Genomic DNA, 21,010 nt, shown 5'->3' on the forward strand with positions numbered 1-21,010 from the left:
GTCACAGTCCTCACAGCAAATACAGTCTAACCAGTGGCAAGACAAAAACTATAAGGCATAAATAGGAAACACAGGCTGTTTCCTATAACCTTTATTGGATACAAAGCGGGGCTTTTAGTGGGAGAGCTTGAATTTTGTTGAAAGGAGATGGTGCGGGAAAGAAGATGAAAAAAATTGTCAGCCTTGGCTTAAGAAGATGTGCCAGAGGAAAGTGGACAGCAGAGAACAAGCTGTAACAAGAACTTGTAAGAGCAAGGTTAGAAAAGGGAGAAATTGCACCAAGGAAACTTACGAAACACCATTAATGCACACCTGAGAGGTGAGTGCTCAATGCCCATGTGCAGAAAAGAGCAAGCATTGTTAAGACTGACATTTATCTGCCATGGTGAAAGCAAAGCTGACAGTAATGAGAAGACGAAGGAAAGATAAAAGGTGCTTGGCTAGACTTTTCTCCCCAGAGAAAACTGAGGCCGTACCAAGGCAGACGTGAGTCTCAATTCCCAGAAATATTTTGAGATAAATTAACTTGGTTCAGGAAAACTGGAAAAAAGAAAAAAAGAAGAAAAAAAAAAGCATGGATGTTCAGATCAGATAGAAATTATAATGGCTGTCAGCAAAAGATCAGTTACTCTGGCTAATGCTGTACTACAGATTCAAAAATACTCTAACTGCAGTTTCCACGCTGAAATTTGGTTTATTTGCATTTCTTCTCAGTAGGCATTTTGTTAACAACGTTCATTGTCTTTAGAAATCAAAATACATTGCAAATTGCAATACACATCCAGAAACGAGACAGGTTGCATTTTGTCCACTGAACTGATGAAAAGTTCATCAGAAACAGAGCATTCTTTGGTTAAATAAGAACAGCAGTTCAAACTAGCTGTGCTTAAATGCTGTACATGCATTAGGTTTGCACAAATTAGCAAAAAGAAGTGAGAACCCAAGCTTAGAACTTTCTCTTCCTTTTTTCAGCAAGTATACAAACATGACTAAATGCATCTCTTAAATATTGCAAAACCACAGTTAAAGTTTTAAATAATACATGTTGCACAACAAGCTTTTTGGGGGAAGCTACAGAAATAATGAAAATATAGAACACGTGGAAATGAACTACACATCAGGTAGCTGAAATGCTTAATAAACTCATAAGGGCTTATCAAGACTTTTAATAAATATGCTTATTTGATCTAATAATTAAAGCACAACAAATAAATAGGATTTTTGCTATTCATGTGAACTGAAGGAAGATAAGACGCTTTACAATCTGAAGAACTATGATTTTACCATGGCATCTCAACACTTTTTGGGTTAAAAGCTTCAAGAAACATCACTTACCGCATGATGACCAATCACTTGAGACATTTGCCAGTTTAAAGAAACATTGGAACTAGTATATAAAAATGTAAAGCCCAATTAAGCAAAATATCATCTCCTCCCCTTTTTCTGGTCCAGAAAATTCCATTCAAAACCTGCAGGTCATATCTTTGATTAATTTCTACAGACCTTCAAGGACTTTTACGGTAGCTATTCCTTGGGAGAAGGAAGCATGAAAGGAGAACAGGTAATTTAAGAAGGCATTTCTTCCTGAAGCCCATTTTGTCACTTTACATGCCATCACCATTTCATGTTTTGAGTTTCTGTCAAGAGCCTCACAGCCAGTCTGTATAGAAAAGCTTCTTGATGAATGTGTCAATTTACAATACAGAAGCTACGCCAATTAATCTAGGTGTGCAGATAGACGGCCTATAGCAAGTAAGGTATTGTAAATTCAAAACCTTTCTTAGTGCACAATAGCTTCTTAAACAGTTTAAAGCTCTACTGAACATTGCTGATAAAATCCCTTACCACTTAAAGGCAAGAGTGTTAATAAGTTAACAGGTAGGACATAGGACCATGTCACTGTTACCAGGCTGTCTAAAGATATAAATGAAATTGAAAGTATAGTAACAGCGGCATTTCTAAAATTCTTCCTCTCTTCTTCAGCTTGTTTAAACATTAAGCTTGTACACTGAATTTGCTCGGGGGGTGTGTGGGGGAGAGATAATAGGCAGTTCAGGTTTCTCTGGGAAAAGTAGTGAAGTGGGATAATGAAACATGTAATTAAAGTTGCACAGAAATGTTAGACCTGTCGAGATTCCCCTACAGGGTCTAATACTCTGCCTGTTGAACTCAGATTTAAAAGCCCCATTAATGATAATGGCCAAAGTATCAAATTCATAGTGGACAAAGATCTCCATGGCAAAATTATATTAATCAAGGAGGATTTCACTTGATGGCATTCTATAAATCTGTACAGGACAGACCGTTTTGCTTCAGTACTACACAGTGCAAGATTCGGGGGCAAACTCAAATGGGAAAATGGTGCTCATCTGCCAAGGAAAAAAAAAAAAAAAGAAATAGATTCAGGCAGGACACTTCCTTCTTTTGCATAATTACCTCTGCAAAAGACCTGCACTGCTAGCAGAGTCTCTGGCAATGAGACAAAAAAAAAAAAATGCTTAGTGAGTGTCTAAACGAAGTTCTTCCCCATGCATTTGTCTTCAGTTCTTAGAGAATATCAGGAACAACAGTGATGGTCAGAGCCTTGCACTTGACCAAGGGCTAAGCAGCCCCTGGTAGTTAAACTAGCACGATGCTCAGCTCCACTCCGGGAGTGGCTCCCTCTCTCCATGCCTGAACCAAAATAAGCTCAGCTACACTTAACTGGTTTCCAGCTGGTCATAGCTCACGCAGCTGCCTCTGAGCTCTGCCCAGGGATTAACCTGTGCAAGCTCAGGTCACTCGCTCGGGGAGGGTCCTGCAGGCTGCCACCCAGAGCTCAGGTGCTCTCCCAGGGATGCTGGAAGACCTTCCCCACAGGCACAGAAACCTCTTTCTTAATGTAACAGGGAGAACAGCCGTCTAATTTGCAAACTGTGTAATGACTTGGCTGGTTAGCCATGGGAACTTTCTTACTGCAATAACCGTAAGAACTGCAGAATAAGGTTACCAGGACATCTAGAGAAAGGGCTGAAGGTGAAAAAAACACCTTTGAACTCTTTTGGTATTATCACGTGATGCCTATTCATAATGTGTTTGCAACAATGTTTGCACTTTCCACACTAGGAAGATCAGTTTTTCATGGCCTGAAATGTCTAACTATCTTTATTTAGGCTTCTTTAAAACACAAATGCATCAACAAGCCCTTTAAAACTTGGTGTGGAAACAGAGTTAAGGGACTGGCTGTACCCCTACATGAGTTAGTGATAGTATACAAAAATGAGTTACACAAATGAGTTAAAAATAAAGCGGTGGCTGGAGAAGGGGTGCAAAAAAAATCAGGACTACAGGCTATTAAAAGTACTTTTCCTGTCTGATAAGAACAACAGGCTAGCTGAGAACACTTACTTAATTATTCTTATGAGAATGTTTATACTTGTATTAGGATAATCCTTGTGGGGCTGATTTGGTTTTGGCCCTTAACATGTTTAACCAGCTTGGTGCCAGCAAGAGACAAGTTATATTGGAGCCATGTTGTTTGAGCTGCTTGCATTTTTTCTACTAAAAAAGAAAATTTCTACTCAATTTCCAGGTGAAATATCAAATTACCTAATTTGAGAAAAGCACATGTAGAAATTATAAGTTACCAAATGAGGACAGCTTTAGCAAAGTATTTTTTTAAAACTTAAATACCTATATTTGCAGCTATTAAGTTTCTCTTAGAGTACTTCCAAATCAAGGGAGACCAAGCTGCAGTAATACCTCTACAATGCATAGGGGGTTCTGAGTAGGCAATTTGCTTTTTCTGTTAATCAGAACATTATATTTAGCACTTACTGTAGTCTCCCTGTGGGTGCACAGCAACAAAAGTCAAAACAAACAGATACAAAGCATTTTTAAGCACCATTTAAGATGATGCAATGCCTATTTGAAATGACAAGTTTGTACATTGCAGGGTAGGGCTAGTATCCACTTCTCCTTTATAATTTGAAAGTCTGTGTTGGTTTATTTTCACTCTGCTCCATATGAGACAGGGCTATTTTGAAGCCGGGGGGGGGTGGGGGGGTGGGGGGCAGGAAATCACTGTAAATTGACCATCCAGCATGAAATTTTAAAAGTGTTTGGAAAGGAAACTTAGAACTCTATATCAAAGTCCATTCAATCCTTTACTTGGAACAGCTTTTAAATACTCTTCTACTGCAATGGCAGAAACTTCTCCATACCAGCTTTGAAGCCAGATGTGCTCAATGTTCATTTTCATGAAGAACCACTCATAGCTACGAGGCCACTTTCTTACCACTGGGTGCCTGGAAGGACAAAGAAAAGAAAAACATTTAAAAGAAGTGCCAAAGCATATGCAGTCTGCTTTTTTCCTTCAGCCTAGTCTGCTCAGCCAGAGTGAAACCTGAGATCTGAGAACCACCACCATTCACCTTTTTGCCCTCCCTTGCAGTGAGGTTTTTGATCTTCCACACCCCAGTCTGGTGAGAACTGCAAACAAAGGCAGCCAGCGAACATCAGCTTCCCTTACTGCAGAACCTCATCTCTGAAGGCAGATGTTGTTTAGTCTCTAAGGAAGTGAAAAACAGTTAAGAGGAGAATCTCTGAACATGTGTCAGGGTTGTCCTTTTGTCTGTTCAAAGGCAACAGTGCTCTGAAAATACTACATCTTTGGTAGTAGTTGCTGTGGTATGGCAAGAGAGCTAATAAAACTGGCTAGCAGGCACAGCACAGCTTCTTCAAGCTGTCGCCTGCTAGAGCCTTCTCGTCCTGTATCTCTGTCTCATTTCTTGGGCCTGCCCTTAGAGCTAGCTCAAAGAGATCCTCCCTGCCAGCAATACTGGGTGCAGACATTTGGTCCCTAAGCCCCAGCGAGTACATCTGCAGAGGATGCTGGGGATGCTTGGCAGCAGTGCACGGAGCGGCTACAACCGCTCGAGTCGCAGCGTTCACAGGAGCAGGGGGGGAAGCAGTGCAAGTCCAGGCAGGGTTGACCCAGTGCAAAGGACCCTGCAAAAGAGATGGTCTGGCAACCTTTGGGTTGAGCTAAGGTTTCCCACCATTTTCTGAGTTGCTCCTTTGAGCACCCATGACTGTGGCATTGGGAAGTGGCTCCAGCTGCTGCCAGCATTGTATGGGGTGAGCCCCATCAGCCCTCACTGTGTCATTCTGGCTTTTGCTCTCTGACAGTGGAGCATCTGCTGCCGAGGCGCTGGTGGACTCTGGCTCACATGGAAATCTGGTTTCTGCAGCCTGCATCAAAAAGGCTTGTGCGCCAATATAGCCCCTGTCTGTCCACGGTCCCATTTTTGCCATTGAGGGGACACTCGCTGACAGAGTCCCACCCTAACCCCTTCCAGCAGGCCAGAAAGGAGGGCTGTTTTGGATCCTAGCTTATCCCGGTTTCCCAGCAGTATTTGACTGACCAGGCAGGGTGCGCTTGAGGATCAACCCTGGCAGCCTGTGTGGGAGGTGGGTGCCCCAGCTCGGGTTCGGAGCCACTGGAGGGCATGGGGGCACACCCTGGGAGTGTGTGTCTGTGTGGGGGTTGTGCTTGCATCTGTTCAAAGGAGACTGTCTGGTAAGTAGTATGGCTTTGGTAGCAGTTGTCGTGGTAGGAGAGGCAACAGAACCCGTAAGCCCCATCCTGCAAATAGGTGTAAGCCCAAAGGCAGCAGAGCTCTCTGTTCTGTCTCTGAGTAGGGGGCTGTAGCTGAGAACACAATCTGTCCCAAGATGCGGAAGAATCATTAAAAGTAACAAATACACCCTGGATTTATGGAATCTCTCCTTGGAGCCAGGTGAAATATTTTCATAATCCCTGGATTATAGACCACGTGCCTTACTGGAATCCAACAGTGACTAACTGCATTTCCGTATTTTGTTAACTCAAGAGTTAAAAGGAGGTTGCACAGCTCGCCCTGTCGTTCCAAGCTGCACAGGAGCCAACATACTTTGTGGCCCCAAAGTAAAGATAATGTTTGTTACTTCTCAGATTCTCCATACCAAAGGGCCACATACGTATATTTGTCTCAGACCCGCGGGTTGCACTCTACTGTGTGCCTGTTCCATACAGACCTGGAAAACATTGCTTGCTTGGCAAATTCTGCTTCCTCCGGAGGCACCGTGACCATCTGTCCCATGAGAGTCAGCCTGGCGCACCTTGGATCCTCCGGATCAATTACGTTTTTTCTGTGCACAGAGAAAAATGCTTATGTGTAATAGTTTGATTTCTTTTTTAAAGGTTTTTTGAGAAATATGAACTCCTGCTCACATATAAAAAGCTGCGATATTTTGTCAAGCCTTGCAGGTCTTTTCTACGCCCAGCTGAAACCTTCGGCGGGGCGGGGGGGCTTGGAAGGAATACTCGCCTGAAACACAGCTCTGCTGTAGGTATTTGCTTGATCTTAATTTATGCACTCAAGAACTGGATTAATATATGTTAAGATTCTAAAAAATGCGAAAATGGCAGTTTTCCCAGAATTCAGGATTCTGAAAAAAACTAGTGAGATGGTTAGTCTGTCCCTATGCCTACAAAGTAAGTGCATGTACATGTATTTGTGTGTAAAACATAAAGTCTCTTCCTTGTGCCTATCCTAGAAACTCAGTCCTCATTCATTTTTGCCCATTTTTCAACTGCTTTACATCAGAGAGACAGGTAATACCTATTAGAAAAACAACTCTCTTCATCCTTCAGACCGAGATAGGAAAGCTACTTGTTGCTTTTTGGTTCTTTCTATTCAGTAATAATATGTAACTCCCATTAGCAGTTGTGGGGCAATTGCTGACTCTGGCATATACAATATAAGGATATAAATCATAAGTAAATTGACTAGTTGTAAAAAAACGTTGTAGGAAATGACTACAGAGGCCTGATCCTGGCAAGTGCTGAGCAGCCCCAAGTCCCATGGCCAGTGCTTTGAGACTGCTCAGCATCTCAGAGGACTGCCTGCCTGCATAAGAACATAAGCCTGAAAACCTACATTAGGAAACTAAGACCGTATTTCTTGTCCGTGTTTTAATTGGAAGCAGCAAATCACAGTAAATTACATCTCATCTGTGTGCGATTTTACTTAAAGATCCTGGCTTGAGCCCTTTAGCCTTAACTGTGTGCAATATGCATTGTTAGGTGTTTTTTTTTTTTCTTTGGTTATAATTCTCAGTATGTGTCTACTGCATGCAGGAAACATATGGACATCCTCCTGCAGCTAATTTAACACCTGCAGATTCCACACAGATGGTTATGAAAGGCTGTGTAGCTCACTGGATAAAGTATCTGCTTTTCTAGATAGGGCCATGAACAGAGATATGCAAGGAAGCATAGCGGGCTGGTTGATACTCATCTATACCCAGTAAGCACTTGGCACTGTTAGTCGAAGCTCCAAAGAGCTGTTTACAGTCACATCGTCTCTGGGATGTTTTTTCAGCATCCTGTTCAGTCTGGAGCAGCAGGTGTCTGAAGTGGGTGTTCAGCGTAACGACCTCTGGACAAACTCCACTCATACTCTTCTTCCTCTACCACACTTTCTGCATGGGAGGAAGAGCAGCTGCCAAAGATCAAGGTCAAACTTTCTGTTCACATGAATATATAATGGTCTAATTTTCTCTAGTACATTTTTTTTATCGTGGAGTAATAAATGAATGGTGTTCTGAGTACCTGAAAATCTGCATTCCCAACCTTGGCATTGGGTTATTTCTATCAGTGATTATTCAGAGTACAAACTCGTCTATGTGATCACCTTGGCGTGCTGTAGATCCTCAACACTAACTCCTACTGCATGCTGAAGGTGCGGTTTCACAGCTGGCTTACAGTGGCCAGAAAGCATCCTGTCCCTAAACAACACAAGTCCGTGCCCAGGGACACCGGTTCAGTATCCATGATCCAATAACATGCTCACCCACCAAAACATGAATAAATATAGGTGAATACAGTGTATACAGCTATAGAAGAGCTGAATCCTATAGACAGAGGAGCCGAATCCCACGTACAAAGGGTGTCAGCCGAGGACCTGCATGTCCAGCAGCCAGGGCAGTGCAGATTCACGCTCTTGCAACTGTTGGCCCTGGCGAACAGAGTCTTTAAGTCCATCTGAAGTGATCTCCGGATCTATTGTTCTTTTGTGCTTAATACTGCATCAACACCCTTTATGCACGTTTAGATATTTAACTCAACGATTCTTAAAAATACAGAAGGGAAGGGACTTCTCACTAGCAAAATGTCCGTTCAGAAGATTACTTTAATATCTGTCTATATGAAACTACTTCCTCCGCAGGCTAACAGTGTTGTAAAACAACTGAAGAGCGAGGAAAAGCATGAGTATTTGCAAGTGCCTTTGCTGGGTATAGGTCCTAGGTAAGATGTTAGTTACTTTCAGAAGGAATTAGAAAAGGATTGTTATTGAAGGATTTTCACTGAGTGGATCAAGGTGATAGATTTGGGCATGATCAGGCACAGTGAGAGGTTTTTGTCTAGCACCTTCTCAAATGACAATTATTTGATCTTTTTGTGCAAGTACATGTTTATTCTAAAAGTGTACTCATTGATTCTGAGTAGGCAATAGATCTGACGTTGCTGTGGTTAAGCAGTGAATCCCGCCTGCCTTTGCCAAGATGGTTTTGCTTGATAGGACTAGAGTCAGATGTGACTCTACCCTGATTTACAGGAAAAACTGCTCTCCACATATTTGGCTGACAACAAACCCCACAGTCTGTACATCCATATCTGGAATGGTTTTATTTCTGGTTTTTCCCCTGGCTCCTTCTTCAGTTTGCAGTTTTCTCTATGTTCTTGCCAGTCAGGGTGTTACAGATTGACGCACACAATATTGTCTTCCCAGTAAAAGTTACCCAAACTGAATTTTGCACATCGGAATAATGTTCTGGAGGGTCAGTTTGTTTTTCTGGGAAATGAGGCAAACAAATTTTTTGTAGAGATTATGTTAGATGAAGTTTTGGAAGAGCTGAACAGGACAATGATACATTTGAGTTCAGTACACTGTGTTACTACTTGGTTGGCTTTGCTTTGAGTGCTGCCTCTTATCATACGTTTTCTGTTTCAGAATAGGAACCTTGTATTCTAATCTTACATTAGCATTAGTATTTTCTTTATCAAAGGAGCCCTTCATATTCTGCGGTAAATCTGTTTCTGCATCATTTTTGGCATAGTACTTCCCTACTGATGTGTGATTACTGTTGTATTTTTTAAACCATCAAAACCCACTAAACTTGCAGCTATCACTTCTAACTCCATTGTGAACAGGTCTTGAATTTTCAGTGCCATTACCAGTGCAACTAATGTAAATGCAGGCTTTGCTTCCTAGGAGTAAAAAGAGCGAGCCAGGGATATCTCTCATATTTTTACATAAGATAATAAAGGGATAACAAGGATAAATAGGTATATTTACTAAAATATTCCTCCCTCACATCTGTAGTGGTCTAGTAATACATTCACTAGTCACTTCTTGCTTCTGTGTAACTAAACACATATTCAGCTCTCAGTCCTTGGGTGCTTTTTATCTTTGCTTGCACAAAACCAAGTAGGTGCGGAGGAGCAACTTTCTGTAATATTTGTGCACTACTGACTGGGGGCAAGGGGGAGGCAGAGCCAGGGGGAGAGATGGCACGCCAGTGACACTGTCTCTCTGTCGAGGAAACCTGAGGTGGCTTCTCAGGCTTGTTGTTCCCAGAATCAGGTCCTCTGCCTCTCTGCAGAGGATTTCACAAAGGCTATGATGAAGTATGAACTGAGGGGAAAAGAAAGCAGGGGACTGTGGAAGGAGACCAAGCAATAGGGAACATTTATTTTTTATGCTTATTTAAAATACATACACCTTGTTGCAGAAATTGAGGGAAGCCAGATTAAAATGGAAGAAGACTCAGTTTATGCATTTTATAAGAACACAGTGCATAACGAGAGCTCATCTTAATTATTCATCTGATTTGTGAAGAGAGAAGAATTGATTGTCTCTGTTCCTCTGCTTATGGTGAGCAAACTAGGTACGCAGAGTTTGACCCAGACCGGGCAGCTGTCTTTTCCAAGCAAGTGAGATGACAGCGTGAACTTCATTCACTTACAAAGGTGCCAGCTTTACTGAGCTTAAGGAGAAAACTGTGTCCCAACAGAGATGCAACGCCATGAAGCACGCTGCTGATGAACACGTCCCAAATGATTTTACTGCTTACCACTTCTGCGCTTTCTGGGTCATGGTTCAAGAGTGGTTCAGAGTTAAGAGTGCCACCTACTCATTAAATTGTTTACTACACTAGCCATCTCTTGGATCTTAATTAGAAGGTTCCTATCCAACAACTAGCCAAATCCAGATCTGATGAACCCATGGTTCAGGCTGATGCAGTTATATCGGCACACAAGGTGATGATACTGGGACTTTGTTAGGATTCCCTTTCACAGCTGAGATCTCTGCTTTGACTGACGATGCTCTGTCTCCTGCTTTCTGACCAAAAGTATCCTTCAGTATTATGTTCATTTTCAGCCTGTGCAGGCCATTAGTGAGGTGAAACAGATCCGGCACAGGTCAGCAGTAAAGGCAGAATAGGAGTTTGGGAGGTACCTGGCAAGGAAAGCCAGGTGTCCCCAAGAAGGAATCAGTAGGAGGAAGGCAGGAGGGTTCAGTAATGCTCCAGGGACTGGGCGAGGAACAGGGGTCTGTGGAGAGGAATCTCTTTTAATTCTTCCCCAGCCTCCTCTTCCCCTGCTTTTACCCCTCTACTTCTTTAGCAGAATAGAAAAAAAGTTGGGAAAGAACTTTCTTTCTCCTATTGCAGAAAAGGAGAGCCAGACAGCGAAGAAGAAAACTTCAGAGATCAGGTTTTCTACATTTTTGTCTACTGCAAAGCATGCAGCTCACATGTGGCGTAAGGGCAATGACTGTCTCCACACATCCTCACCTCTCCTATAGCAGCCCTACAAAGCCAGGCGATTAGGAGGTGGGGACTAGCTGCTGGAACAGCTCATCCCTGTCATCTCCCACGGGCGCAAGGTAGGCACCCTGTCACCCTGCGCCGGTGGGCTCCTCTTTGCCTAGCCCCAAAGTGCGCGTGAGGTTAATATTCAAAGTTATTTTCTAGTATCTACAATACATCATAGGATTTTTTGTCCCCTAAAATCTACAGAAAGGAAGAGAGGAAATGCTGTGTCCTCAGAGAATTACTGTAAAGTGCTTATAATTTTGATTCATAAATGTGATTAATTTTGAAAAGCAAGTTATCTTCCTCATACATTTCATTTGCTCACCGCTAACTACCAGAGTCTCTGAAGCAGAAAGAATGTATTGGTGCTGCTAATCTGTGTGGCATGAACGTCAAACAAAATCTCTGCTGAAAGCAATTTCATAATCTGCAAAGCTGTTGCTGGTCTTCAGCTGGACGCGGCTGGGCGGTTCTGCCCTGCCCTGCTTTGATTTTGACAAGACTTTCTTTATCAGCTGTGTTTGAGAGCCAGCAAAGACAGTTAAAAGACATCTTTGCTTTTGCTCTGGGACGAGCAGTCTTCTGTTCTGAATCTGAAGTCAGGCCTGGGAGCTGAAGAGTATTGGTACAGTGGCTATTCTGCATCTAAGAGAGCCTGTTTTCATAGTTCACCTGTTCTCATGGTTTAAATAATTTGATTCGTCCTAGAAGATAATCCTTCCTTAGAATATTTTAATTAGAGTGTGTTAAGTGAAGCCAGTCTGTTTGTCTGTCTTCCCTGACAATAACAACTCATTTCTTTAGCCGAACTGTTTCAGACAGGAAACTTTTACACAGTTTAACCACAGACAATTCACAGGGGAAAAAAAAGAATCACAGCATCAACTATTTCTGTAAACAGAGTCAGAGGAAACACATACTACTTCACTAGAAAGGGATTTGGGGAAGTTGGTCATTTATGAATACAGGAAAAAACCCAGTAATTTAGAGCTATATTGTGTGCACTGGGTCATGATGATAGTAGGTTTCATATTTGACTTTCCAATTTGGTATCTTCCTGATTTTTTTAAGTGCAGATTTTTCAGGAACAGCTACTGACATAACCCTTTGCATATGACTAAAAAGGGCCAACATAAATACAAGAACCAGAAATGGGTCTGTGCCACAAAACCAGGAGGTGGATCTCAAAAACTGAGGGATGTCTGAATTCAGCCTTTGTTTTCTGCATGCATCATTTCTCTTTGTGTGAAGGTGCAGTACCAAATTTCTTTGTTATATTCATCCTCATACGGCGACTCTGCAAACCCAGGGGTAGCTATATATTGGATGGTCAACTGACATCTCAAAGGCTGCCACCCATGGCAGGCTTATCTCCTCTCCAGATCGCTCAGGAATGAAGTTGCCAGTTTATGCACGCTGCTGATCCACCGCGCAGCAGGGACCCTAACCCACCGAATTACTCTCCTCCTCCTGTGGCCTGGTGGTATCCAGAAGCACTGGAGATGCTCAGCGCTTCCTGTCAGCCTTTTCAATGTAGAGTTTAGGAAACCTCTGGGGCCAGCTTTTATCCACTGAAGATGTCTGCCCAGTTGTGCCAATCTGCTACCTCAAGCAGCAGATGAGCACGGTGGGTAAAATGGCTCGGATGGAGCCACCCCTGATGCAGGTCATAAACCAGGAGAAGAATCTGAGTCCCTCAAAATCACTCGCAGCCTGCAGTGTGGATTTGCAACATGGTCCTCCAAACTAAGAGCAAAGGAAAACCAACGGCAGACTGCTCCCAAAGCTCGTTCCTTTTCTTTTTTCCTTGTGTGAAAACCTCTTTTCTAAGAAACCTGCAGTTGGTCCCTATGAATGTGCTGAACCCGATGTCAAGGAGGTGACACAAGTTTAAAATTAATTGCCTGTTTTCCAGACTGCAGCTGTAATGAGGCAGGCCTAGGAGCTTACTTGGAAAGAGGTATCCTCTGAGCAGCCTGTGTGTTGGGAAATGCATTTAGAACAATAGCTGCTTTATTCTTTAACATCGAGCTGGGTCTTGCTCCCTCTGAAAGCTGTAAGAATGGGACTCAATCTTTTCAGCTCATCTGTGGCACAGACATACCATCTTAGTCTATTTATAGCCCTAAACCATTTAATTTTTCTTGCCTCTATTATCCGTTTATCAGCCTTCAGATAGGATGCAATGTAGTTGCTAACAAATGCTTTCTCTAGCCTGGCCATCAGAGAGCCTTCTCAGAGAAGTGCAGCCCGGTTCCCTCAGGGAAATGGCAATCTCTAGGTCAGAGATGAGGAATCCAGACTGTAGCTGCAACTTTATCATGTCGTGCAATTAGTGCCTATTTGGATGCATGGCGGCTCTCTTTCTTTCATTATTAAATGTTGTTTCTCTTACTAGTTTAGGCTTTTCCATTTTGCTCTTGAGCTGATTAAATTTTAAGGCTGGAGCATCAAAAAGGCCACTCGGTTCCTCACATCCCTGAAAATGAAAATATTTATTATCAGAGTTTGGAAATTGAGTCTGTTCTGAAACAAAAATGAAATTCGCTACAAAATAAATTTAATGTCAAATTGATGTACAGGCACACAAGTCACTTGAAACTCATTAGATACAAGAAGACTATTGAAATGTCAGCTATATTTTCTTTCTAAAGGCCAGAGATTTCTTTTGCGTGCAATAGGTCAGAGGCATTTTTCAGGAGAGTGTCAAATACTCACAGGAGCATTGACTACAGGCATCGACCAGCTTTCACATTTATTTTAGTTCTTGCAACCCAGAGTAGGTTAATAATGAAATTCTAATAAAATCCCACATGAAAACAAACTACAAATACACTGCTGGCATACGAGGACATGAACTTTCTCATGTAGAACATTATTCATTTAGCTATTTTGTGTAATTATTCTAAAGCCAAAACAATTAATGATGCTCTTGACCAAGAGAACTTCTGGTATTTAAACCATCTATAAATGACACTTCCCTTTGTGAAGAAAACTTCACAGATACTTTTTTAATACTAGCAGAACCTGAGGTCTCTCTGAGTAAAACGTCTTGCCTGTCATACAAAGAAGAGGAAGAAAATTGCTATACAAAACCTGAGCCACCACACAAAGCTCTGCACTAAGGATGCTATGTGCTGTTTGCACGGCACAGCCTAGCTATCTCAGCAGGTAGAGCACACCCCGAAGGGATGCCTGGGCTGCCAGTGGCAGAGGTAGCAAGCTGGCTGTGTTGCCAGTGGTGGACCCAGTACTGCAGGCAGTGCTGGGGATGGGTCACCCCAAGCACTGACAGCAGGGCCCAGACACGCTGCTTGTTTTCTTCACTGTGGTGGTGCCCACAGAAGCCCTTTCTGTAGGGTAGCAGTAGGGTGGTATGCAGGGCTGCAGTTTAAGATCTTGCCAGTTTCAAATGTAAAAATCACTCACAGGTTGCTAATATAAAATGTAAATTCATTTCTGACCCTGGTTACAGGGGGAAGGGAAAGAAAAAAGTTAGAAGTCCCAGTGCCCACATGCTTCCTGGCTGGAGACAGCCCCAAGGCTTGCTCACATTTTCCCAGCTATCATCAAAAACACAAACTGCAGCTCAACAAATGTCCCAGTTCTTCATTCTTTGTATGCTTGTTCTTTGCACTAATGCCAGCAAACATCTGTTCCAGATGAGAACTCCAGAAATAATGAAAAACAAACTCAATGTAAGAACAGCATAAATAATGGAAGGAGCACTGATCATACTCTGAATCTGTATGTTCAGTGGTAAGCTCAATATTTAGAGTGTGGTTTCATGCTAAAATGAGGATGTCCTATTTTCCTCCACCTTCTCCTTTCCCCTCTCCTTTGCACTCCTCTGGCTCTTGGGGTGCTGATTCAAGTTACTAACCCAGTAGAAATCTCATCCAGGAAAGAAAGGGAAAAAAAAAAAAAAAGAAAGAGACGAGGTTTCTGCTGGGTTACTGAGCTAAAATAGACCCACCATATGGTCAGCTGAAAGAAGGGGATGGGATTACATGCCCAGGAGCAGCAGCAGCCAAGAAAGGAAGAGGGACTGGAAGAAAACCTTATTCTCATCTCTGGGTTCATTTTCTTCAGCTTTATGTTTCAACTCAGGGTTGGGCAAAGCCCAGCATTGATATGAGAAGGGGGGCTGGGGCCCACACACACTACATGACCGATGTTAAGGAGGGAGAGTAGGGATAAGGCAACTGGTAATTAGTTCAGCCCAAGCTGTCTTGGAAATCCAGGTTTAGCTCCTCAGCAGTGCCCAGAGAGCTTTTCTTACCAGAGAGTGTGGTCTCAGGCTGCGGAGGGGACTAGAGAGTTGGGTGGCAGAATCCAGGTTGCCCTGGCTGCAAGGCAAACAGCAGCAAATATCTGGCACATGGAACAAAAGGGTAGTGGTTTGGAAATTAATAGTTACCTAATAGAAAGACAGCGAATAAATATTCTCGAAGGGTTGTGATGTATATGAATTTCATGTTTCCACAGATCATGCAGCGCTTCTCTTTTGTTGGTGAATTGGCACTTTTCAAACAGGTAAATCGGGCAGTGGCATTGCTAAAATATAAAAGGCAAAGACTTTCAAGAGTGGCTGTTTAAAGTCAGGGATGAAAGACCACACTTAAGTGCCTAAATAGGTGCATAATTTTCAGAATTGCTCAATACCAGCAGTTATCAATAGATGTTCTGATTCTTGAGCATCTGAAAACAGGGCATTGGGTAGGTGCTAGGACATAGGCCAACATAAATTTTTAAGTACTTGGTCTAGATATTCAGCTTACTATTTGATGGAATGAAAAAGTTTAGAAAGCAAGAATAAGCTCCATTAGCCTGTTACAAAAGAACTGATACATTTATTTATTAAATGATCAATACAAATTATTTAATGATAGAATTCTAAGGAGCAAGCGGAACCATTGTGGTGTTAACTTCACCACTCTGTTGACCTTCTCAAGCATTCAAAGCTGAACTACCTTAACAAAAGTTGCGATAAAAGGTTCCTATTAAGTGTTAGACATTGTGAGAGGAAGCCAAGATTTCCATTCCTTGGGAATGGGATGTCAGCCTGAAATCACTTGTACTGCTTTCTTTCATGAAAAACGTGAAAATGAAAACCATTTCATTTTCCCACCATATAACTCTTAAGAAAACAGCATATTCTGGAGGTAAATACAGATGAGTGTAACAGTAATGTGCCTTATATTTGCCACTTGCTGCTTTTTCCAGCATTGTTCACAGCTAGCAGGCTTGAGAGGCGGGATGATACCCGAGGCAATCCCCAGCTGAGGGAATCAGGGACCCAGTTCTTAAGATAAACCTCTCCTCCCCCAAAGAGGAACTTAAATTGGGTTAAAAACTTTCAATGCCATTTCTTTCTGAAGCAGCCTGTAATTTCCAGTTCTTCTCCCTCTCTCCTTGGATATCAGCTAAGATCTGCTTTGGTAATGGAGTCCTGTCTGACACAGTTTCGGTGTCATGTACCTCGTCACGTAAAGAGGCCTTTGGAAATAACACTTCACATAAGGTTGACCCAGCCAAGTTTGCCACATGTTTAACTGTAAACAAACATATGGCAGAGATACATCTTTTACAAGGAGACAGAATGGAGGGGAAAATTGAAACATCTTTGAGTTTACATACATACATTTTACATAAAGCTTCAGTGATCTGGAGTTATTCACTGTACATATGATTTGGAAGAAGTCAACTCACTGCTGTCTCTAGAGAGACGAACCTGGGGCTGGCCGTAGATCAGCAAATCTCAGACCCAGCTTCCTTTATACAGGGGATCATTCACGGACTGTTTATGATATACAAGGTGTCAAAAATTTGTGATACCGTATTCGATCATACCCTCTAAAGAGGTGGAAATTAGACTGAGCGGCACGGTCCCGCGTGTATATTGTGAACTGAGAGCCTGAGATCCCCTTTTAGACCCCAGAGAGCTTAAAGCCCTGTCAAGACAATCAGCAGGGCCTCCCTCCAGAGCAAAGGTGTCTGCTTTACCATGACTTGAATAGCCCTCAAAACTCTATGGACTTTATTGACTAGATCACCATGGCCTATAATAGGATCTTGAACACCTAGATTTTATGCAGGCACCTCCAAGAAGAGATTAAATTTAGGTACGTCAATGTGCAAGCTGAAAGCCACTCCAGCTGTTGATGCTACAATGTACTTCAGTGACACTTCTGCTTTTCTGAAGAAGTGCTTTACTGGGGCAACCTACTGCAAAATAAGCCTAAGGAGGGGCAGTGTGGCTGATGGTGACAGCCAAAAATTGGCACTGAAGGGCACTGAAGGACACTGAAGGTGGGAACCCAGCATTTTGTTCTGAGGACCCTGTTCTCACTGACAAGGGTAGTAGGCAGATAAAAACTCCATTACCTGCAGAAATTTCCATCTGTCTCTGGCAGGGTCAGAGAAGCCATGGGATTCTTCAGGAGATCTGCCACAGTGTTATCCTTCAGCGTCACGTAAAAGAAGGGGATTCCAGTGCTGTTATTGACAGGACCATCGCTGAGAAGTAAACAGTTCCCATAGGGCATACCTTGGATCTGCAAAATCCAATGAAGCAACTGGTTACATCTTTGCACGCAGACACTTTACAATGTCAGGGATTCCCTCAAGGGCTCTAGCAGACAGGACAGCAGGGGTTGCCCCCTCTGCTACTGGGAATTTGTGCTCCCACTTTCTGTTGTCATTGCGAGACAGACCTCCTTCTAAATTAGATCCATCATGCTTCTACAAAAACAGATCCTTCCTTTACTTCTTCTTTCCAGTCCTGTCCATGGCACTTCCATGTCCATGACTAGAGAACATTTTCTCTTCCACTGAGCTTAAAGGAACTACCAAATTAAAAATGTTTAACTGCATTAAAATCAATGCCATCAGCGTCAAGAAATGTTTACTCTGAAACAGTGCTGACACCTTTTCTCAAACCCACAAGCCTAATTTAGCCTTGATTCAGCCTGCTTTTTACACTTGCCTCCCCTTTTAGCCTTGATTTGCAATGTGATTGCATCAGTTTGCCAAGAGGAAAGCATTTTAGTCAGAGCTGTGTTTGAAGTCAAACAGGACATCATCCTAGCTGCCTGGGCAGCAACTTCAGCTACGGGGCAAGGGTGTCTCAACCACCAAGCCAGCAGAGCAAACCTTCCTCCCATGTCAGAGGAGGCACGCCGAGGAGCCAAGATCCCTCCTGTATACTGATCTGTGTACACACAGTGGATACAACACGTGCAAAAATGTCCCTGCCCAGTAGTGACACACATTAATATTCTCCATAGTAATTTATATTCCTACTATGCTTTTCATCCCATTATAAATCGCAATGACAGATACTTAATGAATTACTATTTTTTGATGTCTTCAGATATTTCTTTCCTCATGGTCAATTAGATGTTAAATAGTAAAATCATCAGTCACTACGTTAGTTCAATGTAACTGCTAAATCCTTTACAGCAAAATCAAATTAGTATGAACGATTAATAAGAAAACCCTGGATGATGTTATGACCTGGATTGCATGCTTTCTGATGTTTATATGCCTCTAAAATTGTAATGCTTACAGTGCTTGTTAGCATTCCTTAGAAGGAATACTTTAATACTTGTGTATTATTAAGTTACAATGAAAAAAAAAATAGTATCTGTCAGGAATATTGCAGGACATGTTTCTGTTGCCTAAAATGCCCGGTCTGTCATGCATGGTTAATATTACAGCGGATTCTCAAAAAGAACTGCAACCACAGGCAGCACAACTCAGCATTCAGAGCAGCAGCACCCCTCCATCAATTCCAAATTTTATTACAAATCAGATTTTCTTCTGTGTCGTAACTGGAGACTATATTATGGCTGTAATTCCACCAAGGGTTTCTGGCGAGAGCATAAAGCAGAAGAGTTAAGAGCATATGATTTAACAGGATTTCCAACAATCTGATGTAGAATTACAGGCCCTTTGAGCGTGCACATATATTTATTTAATGGTACCTTTTTTTAACCTGTTGCTTTGTATTTCACAGTAAGGTAAACTGCCGCTACCTCAGCCAAGCTTTCTGACGATTAACATGCTTCTGACTTAGTCTATTTTTTTAAAAATTGTGAGTTAGTTACTGCGTGAATACTTTCAAGAGAAAGTTAAAGATTGGGGGGGTTTGTGCTTTTTTCTTTTCTTTTGTCTGAATGGCATTCGATGCTGTGTCTCCTTCCAACCTTTCGTTTTACAAAGGGAAATATTTTAAAGCGGAGAACAAACCAATGACCCCAATTCTCCAGGCCAGCCCAGCCATTTCTCTTAACGCTTCCGACAGACAAATCGTTTCAAGCTGGTGCAGCGGGACGGCTGCGGGCCGGGCACATGCACATGTGGTAGCCCAGCAGGTCGCCTCCTCCTCCTCCTCCTCCCTCCCCGCCCCCCCCCGCTGTCAGGGGCAGCCCGGGGGAGGCCGAGGGGGCCGGGGGGGCTGCCCGGTGCCAAGGCTGCTCCGGCCACCACCGCCGCGGCCGCCGTGGCTCCGGCTTCAAAAATTCGGCTTTTCCCGGGCCCCTCTGCTGGGATTTTTTCTAACGTGCCTCCCCGGCTGCACTCCAAACGCGGCTTCTCTTCCCAAAAAAAGAGTTTGCGCTGTTTTCTCCGCGCCCGTGCTGGCTGCTGAGCCGGGCAGCGCTGGCGGCGGATCGGGCCGCAGCGCCGGGCGGCCGCGGGGGCCGGGGCCGGTGCGCCGGTAACGCGTGAGCGCGGCCGTGGCGCCGGGCGCTCCGTACCTTTCCGTGCGCCGCCCGCGTCGCCACGAAGCCCCAGGTGTTGTAGCGGGCGAGGAAGCGGGCGGTCCCGGCGCGGCCCGGCGCCCCGCCGCCCTCCCGTCGGTAGGAGAACATCCTGGAGGGGGCGGCCCCCTGCTCCGGCCGCCGCGCCGCCGGCCCGGAGCCCAGGGCCGCGTCCTCCCGGTAAGCCGAGGCCGGGTAGCTCTGCTTCCAGAGGCCGCCCGCCTCCTCCAGCAGCGCGGGGAGCGCCTCCTCGGTGGAGGAGCTGTGCAGCTCGTCCGCCGCCGCCCCCCCCGTCGGGCAGCGGCCAGGACACCGAGCTGACCACCACGTAGCCCCCCGCGCCGCCCCACAGCAGCGCCGGCAGCCAGCACCACGCCGGCAGCCACCGCCCCGCCGACATCTTCTGCGGCAGCGCCCGCGCCGCGCCGCGCCGCTCCGGCAGCACCCTCCCGCGGCCGCCGCGCCCGCAGCCCGCCCCCGGCCGTCCCACACCCCGGCGGCAGCCCCCCGCCCCCGTTCGGCCGGGCGGCAGGGCCCCCTCCCCAGCCCCGTGCGGCTGGGCGAACCGTAGCGTTGGCTCCGCCGCCCACGCCGGCCGGGGACACCCGCGGGCCGGCCACCCGCGGCCTGGGCGGGCGGAGGGCGGAACTCGGCCCGTCTGGGCTCCCGGCCACGGCAGGGCAGAGCCCGGCAGCGCGGCGGGTTCGCCCCGCGGCAGCCCGTCGTTTGCTGGCGACGTGTGGGGCTGCGGGCCCGGCCTGGCCGGGGTCCCCTCCGCCGGGCGGGGGGCTGCGCTCTGCGTGTGCTGCCGCGGCGCCGGGCAGGGAAAGCGGCCGGGCACTGCGGGGCGGGATCTCCGCCCGTACGGAGAGGGAGAGGCCGGGAGGGAGCGAGCCCGCCCGCCGCGGGGAGAGCTTCTGCTGGGCACCGGGGCAGGACCCCGAGCCCCAGGAGGCGGGCGGGCGTCATGGGCTGCGGCGCTGGTGGCATTCCCTTGGGCGTGCAGGTGCACGGAGCTGCTGGGCAATGACACGTTTCCCAGGCGAGGCTTTATAATTCGGCAAAGATCTGAACGTGTATGTGAGTCAATATCAATGGCCCTATTAGTAAAGGCGCTTTTGCATCCTGCGCCTTTTCCGTCCTTGGCAGCTACGCCCCTTCAGTGTGCCTGCGCAAACGTGCAATTCTTGAAAATTACATGCTTGTAAACTTCCACTGCATTCGTGCAAATTATTTAAGGAATACAGGTTTTGATGGGAGACGGGGCGGGATGAATCTCACAGGAGCCTTTGCCGCTGCGGTACATCTAACTGACCTTGCCTTTCCGATAGCTGTGAGGG

At 44.9% G+C, this 21,010-nt stretch overlaps 1 protein-coding gene across 1 annotated transcript; it reads right to left on the reverse strand.

The window, feature by feature from the left end:
* Positions 1 to 674: 674 nt before the first annotated feature.
* CREG2 (cellular repressor of E1A stimulated genes 2) lies at positions 675 to 20,070 on the reverse strand. The gene is given in 5 exon segments (XM_055802708.1): positions 675 to 4,286; positions 6,058 to 6,171; positions 17,293 to 17,462; positions 19,668 to 19,961; positions 19,963 to 20,070. Coding segments are annotated over 5 exon segments (846 nt in total). The 3' UTR covers positions 675 to 4,126.
* Positions 20,071 to 21,010: the final 940 nt, after the last annotated feature.

This window comes from Falco peregrinus, chromosome 4 (assembly GCF_023634155.1).
Source record: "Falco peregrinus isolate bFalPer1 chromosome 4, bFalPer1.pri, whole genome shotgun sequence".
Classification (NCBI taxonomy): domain Eukaryota; kingdom Metazoa; phylum Chordata; class Aves; order Falconiformes; family Falconidae; genus Falco; species Falco peregrinus.